The sequence below is a fragment of the Juglans regia genome, chromosome 7 (genome assembly GCF_001411555.2).
Source record: "Juglans regia cultivar Chandler chromosome 7, Walnut 2.0, whole genome shotgun sequence".
NCBI lineage: Eukaryota > Viridiplantae > Streptophyta > Magnoliopsida > Fagales > Juglandaceae > Juglans > Juglans regia.
In genome coordinates this window covers 16,991,798-17,007,523 of record NC_049907.1, presented here as the reverse complement: position 1 = coordinate 17,007,523, position 15,726 = coordinate 16,991,798, and the positions used below count along the sequence as shown (strand labels likewise).

The 15,726-nt window shown below is 37.3% G+C and overlaps 1 protein-coding gene across 4 annotated transcripts; it reads left to right on the top strand.

The window, feature by feature from the left end:
- Positions 1-2,804: 2,804 nt before the first annotated feature.
- Positions 2,805-10,646, top strand: LOC108999232 (beta-glucosidase-like SFR2, chloroplastic). Of its 4 annotated transcripts, none has more exons than XR_004802007.1 (12): positions 2,830-3,086; positions 4,147-4,501; positions 4,695-4,833; positions 5,887-6,053; positions 7,297-7,518; positions 7,819-7,987; positions 8,069-8,302; positions 8,400-8,549; positions 8,641-8,770; positions 9,413-9,622; positions 10,016-10,199; positions 10,361-10,622. XR_004802007.1 is itself a non-coding variant. In XM_018976077.2 (10 exons), the coding sequence occupies exons 1-10, from the start codon at positions 2,915-2,917 to the stop codon at positions 9,595-9,597; spliced, it is 1,926 nt and encodes a 641-aa protein (XP_018831622.1). In that variant the 5' UTR covers positions 2,805-2,914; the 3' UTR covers positions 9,598-9,891. The 4 variants fall into 4 exon arrangements, 2 of the variants coding, with proteins under 2 accessions (XP_018831622.1, XP_018831623.1); XR_004802006.1 differs by having other exon boundaries at positions 2,832-3,086; positions 4,144-4,501; positions 10,361-10,646; XM_018976077.2 differs by lacking the exons at positions 10,016-10,199; positions 10,361-10,622 and having other exon boundaries at positions 2,805-3,086; positions 4,144-4,501; positions 9,413-9,891.
- Positions 10,647-15,726: the final 5,080 nt, after the last annotated feature.

The window sequence follows — 15,726 nt, the reverse complement described above, 5'->3', positions numbered from 1 at the left end:
AAAAGAAGTGAAAAATGGAGCTAATTGATCTTGAACATGGAGCTCGATCGATTATTGTGTTGTTTGGTTTGCAACTTCAAGATTATTGTGCATTCTCTCCAAAGAAAAAACACCCAAATACAACTAAAACTGAACTTGTGATAGCAATAAGCCAAATCTAATCCCTTGGAGTCACTATACTGTCCAAATCGCCTATTGTCGATCCTTATATTAATGAATTAATGTGGCAGAAATTTTCCATTAATAGTTTTTCTTCTAGCTAGCCTCTTGGGATTATGTGCGGTTTAGATAATGAGATGAAATGAAATGATTTTAGATGAAAGTTAAATAAAATATTATTAGAATATTATTTTTTAATATTATTATTGTTTTGATATTTGAAAAAATTGAATTATTTATTATATTTTGTGTAGAAATTTAAAAAATTTATAATGATAAGATGAGATGAGATAAAACACTCTCACTATCTAAACGGGCCCGTCAACCTCATTGTAATAAACCAATTGTCTTGTCAACCTCATTGTAATAAACCAATTGTCTTGGCATGCATGCATCCTAGGCCAAGTTTGTCCCATTTTCTATGGGAGTTCCAACTGGGAAACCTAAAAGATGCTTAGAATGATGTCAATCTATCTCTTCAGCTTAGACCACAAAAATTACTAACCACAAGTCTCAAATTAGAATCTGACTTGCCTCTAGCGAAAAAAATTAAACGTATGGGTAAGATCGCTTGTCGAATTATTTTTAGTTGAAGATATACAAAGGATATGGCATTACCACCTAGCAGCAGTTTTCCTAGTGATGAAGTTGCTAACCAGTAGGCAGTTGCCCCGTTTATAGTTGGTCGTTACGTGCTCTGCTTGCCTCCTTTTTTCCGAACTGCATATAAAGAGCATGCATCTTTTTGACTTATAAGCCCACGTATTTTGGCATTTACTAATGACTCATTTGTTTTTATAGTTCTTTTTAATTCATTTAATTTCATCTAATTATTATAATTTTATCAAATTATCACATAAAATAAATAATTTAATTTTTTCAAATTTTAAAATAAAAATAATATTAAAAAAATATATTCTAACAATATTTTATTCAACTTTTAACTGTAATATCAACTTATCCCATCTCATCCAATCTGTAAAAACAAACGAGGCTTAAATTTCAGAGTTCAAATTTTGAATTTAAATATGCATTCACCTTAGGCTATTAGTATTAATCGCCTGAAAATTTATTGAATTCTCTAGTGAGACCGAGTCTAAACTATGGCTCAAACCCGACTTGCGAGATCATCAGCGTCTACAACTTCCCGTCATCTTGATCCCTCTTGTCTGTTTCCCAATGACTATAAAGCCACATCACGATCCACTCTTTATTCATGTTGTTATTATATAATATATGAAATTAAGCTAAACTTATAAAATAGAAATGCAAATTCATGTATAGAGTGGGAATTCTAGCTCATACCGATGGTAACAGAAACCTCCATGACAAGCTCCTTCTAACTCATGTTCTTCTTCTTTCAGTGGTTAGAAAAGTTTAAATGAGCTTGGTCTCCACTCTACACCGATCTGCAACGATCGAGCCAAACCAAAGGAACAGACAGCAATATTGGACGTTCAAACGTGAAGAGTGAGTCCAAAAGTGTAGCCAGTAAACTGCTTTACACTTTGAGTTGAGATCAGAAGAATGATTTATACGAAAGGTATATGCATAGGCACATTCTAATACCTATTAGAAAGTTAATAGTCGGTAGTTTATTTCTAAGGCAAAGAATGGTAGTAGATGATTGCTCTATTTTTTAAAAAAAGTTTATTAAATTTTATTTCTGGTTTTAAATGTTTCTTATTTTTTAATTTTTTTATTTTTCGTGGTGTTCTTTTATTGGTGGTTAAGTGCGTGGCTTATGAGTTTCAGCAAAGGTTTAAAGAATCAAATTACCACCAAATTTAAAAATATAGGATCATTTTTAAAATTCAGAATGAATGTAGAGTGCTAGCCACTAGGCAAAATTCACTTTTTTTTTTAATTTTTTTAATTTCTCTTATTTATATTTTTTTAATATTTTTAAACAATTTTAAAAAATATAAAAAATACTAATATACTAATAGTCACTTTTTTAATCAGTAAGTAAAAATAAATAAATAAATAAATAAATGCATGAACGCTTAAAATGAAAGAGCAAAATGAAGCGGCATAGTAACATTATTCATGAATGTAATATGTATAAAGATTATGTTTGGATAATGTAATGCGAGTTTTTTTTATAAATATCACTTACATATAAAATATTTATCAATTTTTAATTTTTTCATCTATCATTATGTAGCTAATCATTGTAATTTTTATAAATTTTAAAATAAAATATAAAAATTAATACAATTTCTTCAAACTTTAAAATAAAAATTATATTTAAATTTTATATTTAAATAATTTTTGAATTTTTTAATATTTATAATAAATTCTTATCTCTATTTTTTTAAACTTAATAAAATATCTTAACTAATACTATTTTATTAATATTTCCAGGAGCACCGGAGACTATTGCAATAATTGTCATTTTATTATTTTTTAAATTAATGTTACCCATCATCTTAATTTTTATTATTTTTTTATTATTTTATGATGTAATATTAGATGATAGAAAATTATTTATTATATTTTATTTATAAATTTATTATTTATTGTCATATCATAAGAAAATAAAAAAATGATAAAAATTAAGATGATGAATAGATTTTTTTTATTTTTTTATTGTACAGTAATGTGGATAATTTTTTATTGGCACAACGAGTTCGTTAACCACCGGACACGTGGCTAGTCAGCCGCTCCCATCACTGCACTTCGAAATGGATCGATCGCGGTCATTTCGTTCCATAAATTCAGGTAACTCCAAACTCTCTGTTTAATTTCCGAGATGGCGTTCGTGGCACTCTTCGTAACGGCAACGAAGCTCGCCGGAATCTTGGTCACTGTTACCGTTGCAGCCAACGCTTTCTCCTTCTCTCGCTACCGGAAAAAGAATCTCCGGCGTTTCCAATCCCCTATCGACGAGTCCTCTGACATACTAGCCGACTTCGATGTTAATGGTAACTCAGTTCTTCTATCTGCAGTTCACCCCGAGCCTTTCAAGCCCTAGCTCTAATTGAGTTCAAGTCAATTGGCTTAAGTTTTAGAGCTATGGTGGTAGGGTAACATATTGTATCAAACTTATAAGCACTAATCAGTAATCAGTGACTTGTAGTGTAATACAAGAGCTTCACAATCTCGAAGGATTTTCAAATTATACCCCCTTTTTGGTGGAATAAGCGCAATTGTTTGGTGAACAAGAGTTAGACTTTGTGGACATTTGATTGTAGATTCAAGCGTACTAACGTAGTGAACTAGAATTTCAGCATGTAATAAGAAAATGGTGGTATAAGGACACGGTAGGGATAATCGAAGTAAAAAAGTGTGACAACAGATATTCGTTTTACTATTTATGACCAGGGCAGTCATGGACATAGTTAACAACCAAAATACTTATAAAATGGTTATCTCTGCATAGCTTATAAACATTATGCTAGTTGAAATCATCTTAAGAGGCATCAATTCGGATTACTTTAGGCTGAGACTTTGTATGTCTCTCTCTCTCCCTCTCTCTTTGTGTCGAGCAACTTTTTGTATGTCATTTTCTTACTAGCACATAGAAATCACAGGAATTTTATGTATATTTATATATGGAATTGTCCTGGAGACTCCTCAAGCTAACTGCCAAAATTCCAAAGCCAGTTTCTGAAAGTCAAGTTGCTTCATATATTGCGGCTTAGCTTATACTGAACCATAACCTTTAAGCTCCAATCAACAAAAGCAAGAAACTGAAAGCTTATTTGCTTAACTTAATGATTTTCAAAGTGTCTCTCATAACCTTGGGGTGGTGAATCAGAGAGGAAGGTAGCCATTGTAGGGGGGAGTTACACTTTCATGTAGCTGCAATGTGATAGGAATGATAGCAATAATTTATATTCACTGGTATTTGTGTTGAAGTATGGTAGACGTAACAATTCTGTTTATTGGATGGAGAATACTTGGTGAATCTTGAAGTGCTTGACCTTGGCATCTTTTTTTATGATTGATGGTATAATTTCTATGTTTGATTTGCTGCAGAAGATGGTAAGTTTTTCTTTGGACTAGCAACAGCACCGGCACACGTTGAAGACAAACTCAATGATGCTTGGCTTCAGTTTGCAGAAGAAAACCCTTGTGACAAATCAGAGCCACAGCTGGGCCTGCAACCTGCTGATGCATTAATGGGTTCTGCTACTGGTGGTGGTGGGTCTCAGCAAGCTTCATTACCACAAAAGGGTGTTAATAAAACAGTGAAGAAGAAGAAGCCTCTTAAGATAGCTATGGAAGCCATGATTAGGGGGTTCGAGAAGTACATAGAAGAAGAGAGTGAAGAAAACCCTGCACCAAAAGAGGAATGTCATCATAATGTAGCTGCATGGCACAATGTTCCACACCCGTAAGCTTGAGTTTCTGAGTGTTGTATTTATCAAAAAATGTTTCTGATGTGTTGTCTCAAAGTTTAGGGTTGATTGCATAACAAGAGGTAACTTGCTTATGTATCACCCTTACATTTATGCACATACTTACCAAAAATTTTATGCAGATCACAAAATATAAGGATGCATTAGTTTGCTTGCATTAATTTTCAGGGAAGAAAGGCTAAGGTTTTGGTCTGATCCTGATGTAGAACTGAAACTGGCTAAGAATACTGGAATAAGTGTCTTCCGAATGGGAATAGATTGGTCAAGAATCATGCCCAAAGAGCCAGTCAACGGGCTTAATGAAATTGTAAGTTTTTTCCTGACCATTCCTACGCCGTTTCGAAGTGTTATGATGCCTTTGGGTGAAATCCAGATTCTCAGGGTAGATTAGAAATGATACTGGAGTTGAGCTTGGGATATATGGGCATCATGTAAATGTTCTAGAGAGAGACTAGGAACAGGATGTGGTGTTAAGAGGCGATTTACACCCTCCAATAGACAGATGACACATCACCATTCTAGAAAGATTAGAATAGAACCAACTAATCCCATGCAATCCCACCGTTTCTCTCCCCTCTCTCTCTCTCTCTGTGCTCAAGCCGCACCCCTCAGTCTCTCTCCCCTTCATATGATGTGATGCAGACATTGCAGACACTTCTTAGAGCTGATTGGGAAATGTCTCTTTCCTACACAATTGAAGGGCTGATGGCTCCGCAAGAAGGTTCTTATATGTCCACAATGCACCTATGAAACAATTTTGGCCTTTCCAAAACCTTATATACCAGTCCTAAGATATTACATGGGTGTCTAGGTTTTTTTTTTTCATCACTGTTCTTTTTCAAAAAATTTTGATGTCTTCAATTCGATTTGTGAATGTCTTACCTTCTGTATTTACCTTTTTTAACAATCACTACTGTTAACTGTGAGCCTCACAATTGAGAAGCAACAACGCTAAAAAGAGAGTAATATAGCCAAATAAAATGGTCATGGGCAATTCTTTCATGTTCAGTCTACATTTTGTACAGAGGTGTCTTCATCTATCGAGAGAGACTGACGGGGTGTGGCTTGGGGAGAGAGAGAGAGAGCACACAAATCATTCGGCTTGAGAGAGAGGGCAAGAGGGGAGAGGGGAGATGGAGAGAGAGATGGGGATTGTATGGGACTAGCTGAGGGCTAGTTCTATTTTAATTTTCTTAGAATGGTGACGTGTTGTCCGATCATTGGAGGGTGTAAAGTCCCTATTGACACCACATCCGGTTTGAAGTTATTCTCAATGTTCTAACATATTTAACAATATGAAATATGAAAGTGTCTTAATTGACTTACTCGCAGATAAATCTGGATTGATGTTCTTTTTTAGGTCAATTATGCGGCATTGGAGCGTTACAAGTGGATAATAAACAGGGTACGTTCATATGGAATGAAGGTGATGCTGACTCTGTTCCATCACTCATTGCCACCTTGGGCTGGTGAGTATGGAGGGTGGAAGCTGGAAAAAACTGTTGATTATTTCATCGATTTTACCAGGTTAGTTTTCCTTAAAAATTATTAATTTAACATTTGGTCCTTTTTTGCACTTCTATATCACTCTGACTCACTGTCATTCACTCCAGTGAACTGTGATTTGAAATTATATCTCATTTCTTTTTAATCTATGATAACTTAAAACTAACCGGAGCATAAACATTTCTATGTCATTATCAAGTCAAGAAATTGAAGGTAATTTCAGCAGGTATCCTTACATATTGAACAGAAGTAAAAGTGGAGATTTATCTCAATTTTTTGTTGCTGAACCTTTTTCTCCATAAACAACTAAAGCAAGGGAAAGGGTAAATTCAGGTACGGGGATTGGTGAAACTTTAGGCCTCTTTTGTAGTTTTGGGCCACAATCATCCTCAACCAAAGTAAAGTACCAACTTCTTTATGAAACATATTGATTGACCATCTACTTGATGAGGAAAGAAAACCCTTCCTTATGCATTCAAGTCACGTTGTCTTTTTGGAGCCAACTGACAAAAAAGATGGAGTAGGTTGATGGTAAGGCATAGTTGTTATGAATTTACTGTATAGGGTTCAAATACTACTGTCTGTAAGGAAAAACGAATCCCCTGAAAATCATGAACTCAAGCATTTGCGAAATTGACTGAACATGCATATACATAGACTTTGACCTGGGTCGTCCACCTGGATCAGCTGAACGTATGTGTTCATTTTTTTAAGCTGTTATGATTATATCCAGTTACTGCTCTGGATGGAATTCTACTTCTGGTTGCTGTCTATTTCCTAGAATGCTGGTTCTAAGAAATCAATGAAACCCCAAGGGGTTGGCCCAAGTGGTGAAGGCCTTGGTCTTGGGATATCACTCCTTTCAAGGTCAGGTCCAAGGTTCAACACCTCATAGAGGTGCAAACAATCCTTTGGGGTTACACCTCTTGGTGAAAAGCCAGCGATTTAACTAGTGCCGTGTAGGGAAACTTCCGAGGGTGCGGTGCATGGGATTGGGGTTTACTCTGCAGGAGTGGGTCCGAAGGACCCTTCCTTGGACAGGTTCCCTGACATAAAAAAAAAAAAAAAAAAAAGAAAAAGAAAAAAAAAAGAAGAAAATCAATGAGAGGAAACTGGGGCCAATTTGACAGGCACTAATATTTTGAAAAACAAATTCCCTGAATTGTATTTTGCTCATTTGCAATTAGCTTTATTAGGTTTGTTTCTGCTCTGGAATAATATGTAATTGTCTCGTCAGTTCTGTCACCGCTTTTATTTCATGCAGGCTTGTTGTAGACTGGGTATCGGATGTTGTAGACTATTGGGTGACATTTAACGAGCCTCATGTCTTCTGTATGCTGACTTATTGTGCTGGTGCTTGGCCTGGTGGTCATCCTGATATGCTGGAGGTTGCCACTTCTGCCCTACCAACTGGTGTTTTCCAACAGGCCATGCATTGGATGGCCATTGCACACTCAAAAGCTTATGACTATATCCATGAGCACAGGTTTCTCTTCTTCGCAGAAGCTCTGGCATGTGTAAAACATTTTCATATAAATTTGAAATTTTGGTTCTTGAAATCTTTTGTAATTATATGATCTATGGACTTTCTATATGGACTACTCATCAATGTTTAATCCATAATCCTACGGGTTATTGCAATCCTTTTTGTTGTGTTCTATATCGAGCTATACCTTTCATTTAATAATTGTGAATCTCTTATATTCTCTATCCAAAGTTATTCATAATTTTTAATTCCTCCTCAAAGTTTTTAAGCATCTTGAGACTTTCTCTATATATCTTTCAGTGCCTTACCAAATCCAGTAGTCGGAGTAGCGCACCACGTCTCGTTTATGCGGCCATATGGTCTCTTTGATGTTGCTGCTGTTTCATTGGCAAATTCCTTGACTCTCTTCCCATTTGTGGATAGTGTCTCTGATAAGCTGGATTTTATAGGCATAAACTACTATGGGCAGGTACTTCCACTTCTTTTATGAAGTACATGCTCATTCATACATTGTCACATGTTTAGTTGACCGTATTTTTTGTTTATTTAGGAGGTGGTCTCTGGTTCTGGACTGAAGCTTGTAGAGACTGATGAGTACAGTGAATCTGGACGTGGGGTATATCCTGATGGCCTGTACCGCATGCTGCTTCAGTTCCATGAAAGATACAAACATCTGAATGTCCCCTTCATCATTAGTGAAAACGGTGTTTCTGATGAGACAGACTTGATCCGGCAGCCATATCTGTTAGAACATTTGCTCGCTGTTTATGCTGCCATGATCATGGTTTTGTGTCTGAATTAACCCTTTTTAATTATTTGGAACTAAATTATCCGTTGTGAATGATAACCGAGTGTGAGACATGCCAATTGTTGTTTTCTAGGGTGTCCCTGTGATTGGCTACCTGTTTTGGACTATTTCTGATAATTGGGAGTGGGCTGATGGATATGGTCCCAAATTTGGACTTGTAGCAGTTAATCGAGCTGATGGTCTTTCCCGGATTCCACGTCCTTCTTACCATCTATTTTCTAAGGTAATAACTTTTGTGTTTGTTTTGTTTCTGTTGTCATATTTCTCTCCTCTGCATTCTTTTAGTAGGATTTGAATGGGTATCTTGATTTCAGGTGGTTAAATCAGGTAGAATTAGACGTGAAGACAGAAGACGTGCATGGATTGAGCTACGAAGAGCCGCTAAAGAGAATAAAACACGTCCATTTTATCGGGCCATTAATAAACAGGGTTTGATGTATGCAGGTAACGATGCAACTCAAGCTCTTTTGGTTTCAAGTTGCAATCTCTCGTTTCTTGGAATTGTTTCTCATTCTGCACAATATGCTTCTTCAGAGGATGGATTTGCACATTGTTTTATACCCCACTAACTCTACAAAATAAATTTTGTGGTAGCCACACACAAATTGAATTTGGAACGGTTCCCTGGAAAACTATTGCTTGTTCAATACTGGGACCTTATAACCAAATACAAAATATCGAATCCCAGAAATATATTGTAAATTAATGTAACGGGTACTCCTAAGAAATGAAATTAACAAACGCAATATTTTCCTTTGGCTACCTACCAATATATAGATGGGGAGCCCTCAAACCTCAGCTTAGAACTGTGCTAAGAAATTGAAAAAGGGGTTAAATAGCCACCACATACCCAACTTGAATAAGTCCAAAACCTTCAGTCACTCGAATGCCTTGGAAACTTAGTCGCATTTTTCAAAACACAATACTCTTGCAAATTTCAAACAACTCTTTTTTCTTTAATGGTACTGCCTCAATAGACATAATGAAGTTTCCTTGTGCACGGAGTCCTTGTTTTAATGGCCGTTATTTTGTATTGATATCCCTTCAAATATTGCACATAATGATTCTTCTTCCTCCTTTAAACAGGAGGCCTTGATGAACCCATACAGCGGCCTTACATGGTACGAGATTGGCGGTTTGGACACTATGAGATGGAAGGTCTGCAGGACCCATTGAGTCGCTTATCAAGATATCTTCTCCGACCTTTCTCCATCAAAAAGAAAAGGAAGCCTCAAAGTGATGATGCTGAATTGGTTCTTCTGCCTCTTTAGCATCAGATGGCTTGCTCATATTCCTGTACGTATATTTCTTATGCTTATCCTGAAGCTGAGAAATTAGGTCTCCAAATATGTTTAGAGTTTTGTGATGATCTAGCATAAGGGTTTGGTGCCTTAGTAGTTGGTACCTTTTATGTGTGTGCATATTGTTAAGGATGCTCAAGGAAAAGATAACAACACTATTAAAGGAAGTATTCATTGTAATAAAGTGCTAGTCAACTGTATTTATTCCACCCACTTCGTATCATGAAATATGGAGAGGAGAGAATATCTCTCTCTCTCTCTCTCTCTCATACAGATGGAAAACTGAGGATTAAAAAACGTTTGAATGTTTTGATAAAGTGCCATAGTCACGTTGATTAGTTGTAAAATGTGTTCTAAAATTATTGTATTATTCTTTTGTGGATGGAAGATGCATGCTAGCATCTCTTAATTTCCAAAACAGGGCCCTTGCCACACCCAATATCACTATTCGGAGTGCGTTGACCGCTGAAGAAGTTGTGGATTAAGGAAGTTCCGAAAGGAAAGGTTTTGGCTCGTGAAGAAACCACAAACAAAAACTTGAGAAAGAGTTGCCATAGGATGGGTAGCTACAGGTTGAGGACCTTGAGCATTAATTTCTAACCCATGTTCATCTCTTGGACATGGCATTTTTATTTTGCTATTATATTACACATATTGGCAGAAGGTCATACAGTAGTATCTCTGTATTTCTCAAAGCTCCTCGTTAACAACTTTTTTTTTTTCGAATATGCAGCGAAGGCAAAGATTGGAGTTCCTGATTGTAAGCCCCACGGCAATTAAAACTTTCAAAAAGTTTTGATGTGGATAGAGGGCTTGGAGACTTCTTCTCTTCATTATCAGCTTCTTCTTATTCCCCTATAAAATGACCATGTAGTGGAAAGCAAAAGAGTGAACTGAGAGCTAGTATCCAACAAATTTCATAGTGTAATTTCTTCCTCAAGCCCCGCGAACGCAAGTCATTCTGCAGAAGTCCTCATTTATTTTCTACATTTTAATCATTTCATCAAACCTTCACTACAAGAAATATGGCCTTTTGCCATGAATTTTTTTTCGAAGACACACAATTGTGGCAAATAATTACCTTATTATACGAAAACTGCTCGTGGAAAAAAAAAAAAAAACAATCATTTTCCCAAAAAATGATGTCGGCAAGTAAAATTTTGTATGGATTGTTTGTGAGATTGATTTGTAGGAAACCGGTTTTTTCCATAATAGAAGATATTAATCAGAACAAACTTTTTAAGAAGAGTTGATTTGATCACAAAATAGGTTTTTTGCACAATTGTATTTCCCATCACTAATATTCCTGGGAAAGCAATCTTTTTCAACAGATGATTTTGATGGAAAATATTTAACCAAATTGATATAAAATTTATTCTCACCGACAATTGTAATGAGGTTTTGAGAAAACCTCTTTTGCCATGAATTAATACCTGTGAGATTTAGTAAAGATCGCTTTTGCTACAAAATGAGTTTCACCGGCAATAATTATTTACAATCACTCAAGTTTACAGAAAATACTCTTTTTCGACCAATTGATTGTGGTGGGATAGCTTATTTCCACAAAAAGTCACCATTCGAAATAATTTCTCGCCATGAAACGAATTGGTGGGTAAAACTTAAAAGACAACTTTTGCCATGAAGAAAATTTATAAATATAGTAGATTTTTCACGAACTTCTTCCATGGATAATGACATTATTACTGACCACAAGTTGATGTCAGTGAACTTATTTGCCACGAAATTAAAATGCTTTATCCGCCGTGCATGTCATGGCAAAACTGATGGTTTTTCCCCATCAATTTTATGCCACGGGTCTCCCACGACACAAATTGGTGGGAAACATATCGTTTCCCATGAAGTCTACACTTTTCCGACCACAATCCCTTCTGGAAAAAAACGAGATTTGTTGTAGTGCTTGGGTGCACACCACTCTCATCGGCACTGGAGAGGACATCCCGACCGGTTAACCCCCGAGGTGGGCCTAGGCCCTTACTTAAGCCCAAAGCTTGCATCATTATTGAAAAGCCCAACTCAATGCCAAGAGAACCCAGCCCATAGCTAATGCAGACTAGATAACTATCCAATGGTGGCAAAGGATAGAAACGACAATCATTCAAATTTACTAAGAGATGAACCCTTATCTCTAAGTTTGAATTTGAATAAAGGATAGCTATTATCAGATAAAAGAACAAAGATAACTCATGGAGCTCTATATAAGGAAGAACCTAGGTATGTAAAAGGATCGAACTCATTGGTATTATTAAAATTATCCTCAGTTACTGACTTAGGTATCAAAGACGTTCCCTCGAACCCCCAAACCCTCTACTCTTTGGTTGTAGGTGATCGTGAAGTGGTGGCGGTGAAACACTTCAATAATAGTTGGCGTGGGATTATTTTTGTCTCACACTTAGCCTGCTTTTCACATGCCATCACCACTTGGTCTCAGGCAACTAGAGATCAGGGAGAAATTTCACAAAACATGGAGGAAAAACTTACAAAAATGGAGGAGATAATAAATAAACTTTCCAAAGAGGTTGAGGCGGGATAGTAATTTAAGAAGGCATAATGGCAGTTATGTACACTACTCTGACAAAACAAAGGAAGAAAAAACAATCAACATTAATAAGCGACAAATCGAGAAGTACTGCACTTATTACAAAACAAGGGGACATGGAACCGAGGACTGCTACAACTTGAAACGAAAAGTAGAAAAAATGAGAGGCAGTGGCGAGTTGGAACGCTTGATTGCCCAGAACAACACCCCCCTAATGGCGTATGAACGACTGAAAAATTGAGTACAAAGAACGGAAGAGTGAGAGCCCTAGGCGACGAGAATCACCAAGAAGGGAGAGGAAGTCAAATGAACCTTGTGACCGTAGACCGAGAGCAAATGATAACTGCAGAAACCCACCATTGGGCAAGATACACACGATCGCCAGTGGGTATGCAAGAGGTGGCCCAACTTGCTCAGGAAGAAAGACATATGCTAGATGGACAAGATATGAAGAAATTTATAATGTGGAGAGACTTGCCAAGCATCCCTGAGTATAGATGTCCCCCACAATATCTTTTTGTGAAGAGGATTGCCAATGGGTTGTATATCCCCATGATGATGCTTTGGTGGTAACAATGCTGGTGGCAAATTTTATCACAAGGAGGATATTAATTGACAATGGAAGTTCGACGTATATCCTATTCTGGGACGCTTTCAGGAAGATGAGAATCGGTGCGGATCAGTTGAAAGCAGCACCAACTACATTAAAAGGGTTCATTGGAGATGCGGTACAACCAATGGGGTCCCTTACATTGCCAGTATCTGTAGGGACAGACCTTCATGTCTGAGTTTTTAGTAGTGAGAACTTGGTCAGTATATAATGTGATCATTGGGAGACCCACGTTGAATGCTTTAAAGGCTATCAACTCGATCTATTATTTGAAAATGAAGTTCCTGACGAGCTAGAATAGGCGAGGTACGCGGGGAGCAGGTCTTAGCCAAAGAATATTATGTGCAAGAACTTAGATAGGACAAGGAGAGGTTAGTATTGTGGATACTAAAGAAGGGGCGGTCCTCCTGCCAGGATCCAGTGTAATGGTGACGGAGCTAGAGACTAGAGATGAAAATGCTCTGAAGCATGGGGAGGCAGATGAGCCCCAGGAGTTGGTCACCCTTGAGCATAATCATCCTGAGAGTCATGTGAAGATTGAGACTAAATTAGCATCGGAAGAGAGACAACAACTAATAGTCTTCCTTCTAGACCATAAAGACATATTCGCATGGAGTCATAAAGATATGCCCGGGATAGGCGATGAGGTCATCGAAAACAAGTTGAAAGTAGACCCAAAGGTGCGCCATGTAAAGCAAAAGAAGAGAAACTTAAGGACTAAGAAGTACGAAGAAATCGCGAAGGAGGTGGATTAGTTATTAGCAGTGTGATTCATCAAAGAAGCACAGTATCTAGAATGGCTGTCCAACATAGTGTTGGTAAAAAAATCCAACGGGAAATGGTGAATGTGCGTAGATTTCACTGATCTCAACAAGGCTTGCCCAAAAAACGGTTTTCCATTACTGCGAATATATCTGATAGTAGACGCAACAACAGGGCATAAAATATTAAGTTTTATGGATGCTTACTCAAAATACAATCAAATCAGGATAAAGGAGGCTGATCAAGAGAAAATCCCTTTTATAACTGACCGAGGATTATACTGCTATAAAGTGATGCCCTTCGGCTTGAAGAATACTGGGGCAACTTACCAAATGTTGGTGAACAAAATGTTTAAAGACCAGATCGGGAGAAACATGAAAGTGTACGTCAATGATCTGCTAGTGAAAAGCATAGAGTTTGACCAACATGTGAAAGACCTTAGGGAAGCTTTTCAGGTTTTATGTTGGTACCAAATGAAGCTTAACCCAACGAAGTGTGCATTTATAGTGCAATCGGAAAAATTCCTCGATTTTATGGTGTCATAAAGAGGAATCAAAGCAAATTTCGAGAAACTCATAGCAATAATAGAGAAGTCGCTCACAAACCTAAATGAGGTATAAAAGCTAACATGCAAGATAGCAGCTCTTGACAGGTTTGTATCCCAATCAACAGATAAATGTCTTCATTTCTTTCAGGTACTTAAGAAAGCACAAGATTGGGATGCCAAGTGCGAGGAAGCATTTATCCAGTTAAAGGAATATTTGGTTAAGCCGCCATTGCTTAACCACACCAAGCCAAGAGAGCCCTTGTCGTTGCACATAGTAGTGACTCCAGACGCTGTGTCAGCTACATTGGTGCAAGAGAAGGGGAAGGAACAAACAATTCATCGTTGCAATTCGATCAGGGGTCTATTTTGGTACTACTTAGTCATTTGTCGTCGCAATATGCATTCAAGCTAAACTCTAAGGGTTTCGTGCAAGTCCAACGGAGGAAGTACCGTCGAAGCAATGGTTGAGGGATCGAGGCACCTCTTGAGGCAAGACATGTGAAACACTAGGTGGACCAAGGACCATGGTGGTAGCATCAACTTATAAGTTACATCGCCGATTCGCTGCAAAATCTCAAAGGGGCCAAAATACTGAGGAGAAAGTTTGGAGCTTGAACGATGGGTCACACTCTGCTGCTTATACCTTTGGAGTTTGAGGTATACCATGTCTCCCTCTTTAAAATTCTCTCATCGTATTCTTCTTATCATACTGCTTCTTCATAGATGCCTATGCTGCGTGTAAATTCTTCTTTAATATGGCCAAGATTTTATCCCTTGATTTTAACTGTGTCTACCTGGTACCCGCACCATACTATAGTAAGGTTGGTGGTGGGACACCATATAAGGTCTCAAAGGGAGTGATCTGGGTGGAAGAATGGAGGTTAGAATTGTACCACCACTCCCCCCACAGTAGCCAGGTCACCCATTCTTTAGGGCGATGTCTCACAAAACACCTCAGGTATTGCTTGATCACTCTGTTAACAATCTCGGTCTAGCCATCAGACTAAGGGTGATGGACTGAGTTATAGGATAGGCGAGTTCCATGCAACTTGAAAAGCTCCTTTCAAAAAGAGCTTATGAAAATCACATCCCTATCAGTGACTATAGTACATGCAATCCCATGAAGCTTAAAGACTTGTGAGATGAATAGCTTAGCCATTGTAGCTGCATATAAGGATGAGAGAGATGGAGGAAATGAGCATATTTTGTAAGATAGTCTATTATAATTAGAATTATAGAAAATCCCTTTGATGTAGGTAGAGAGTCAATAAAGTCCATAGAAATATCTATTCAGTTTTTTGTGGGGATTGGCAAGGGCTAAAGTAGGCCAATAGGGTGCACATTTTCTAATTTGCATTGCTAACAAGTGGGACATTCCTTTATGTAACTCTTAAGGTCTTTCTTCATTCCTAGTCTGTAGAAATCAACTTTAGCCCTATGAAGAGTTTTCTGGTGTCCAGCATGCCCACCATAAGGGTTGTCATGTATGTAATGTAGGACCTGTTCTTTAAAGGGTTATTTCTTTGACAAATAAATCTTTCATTTCTTAAGCAGTAAGCCATTCATCAATGTGAACCCTTGGTTCACAAGCTGCCCCTGTTGTAGCTTTTGGCATAGTTTAGA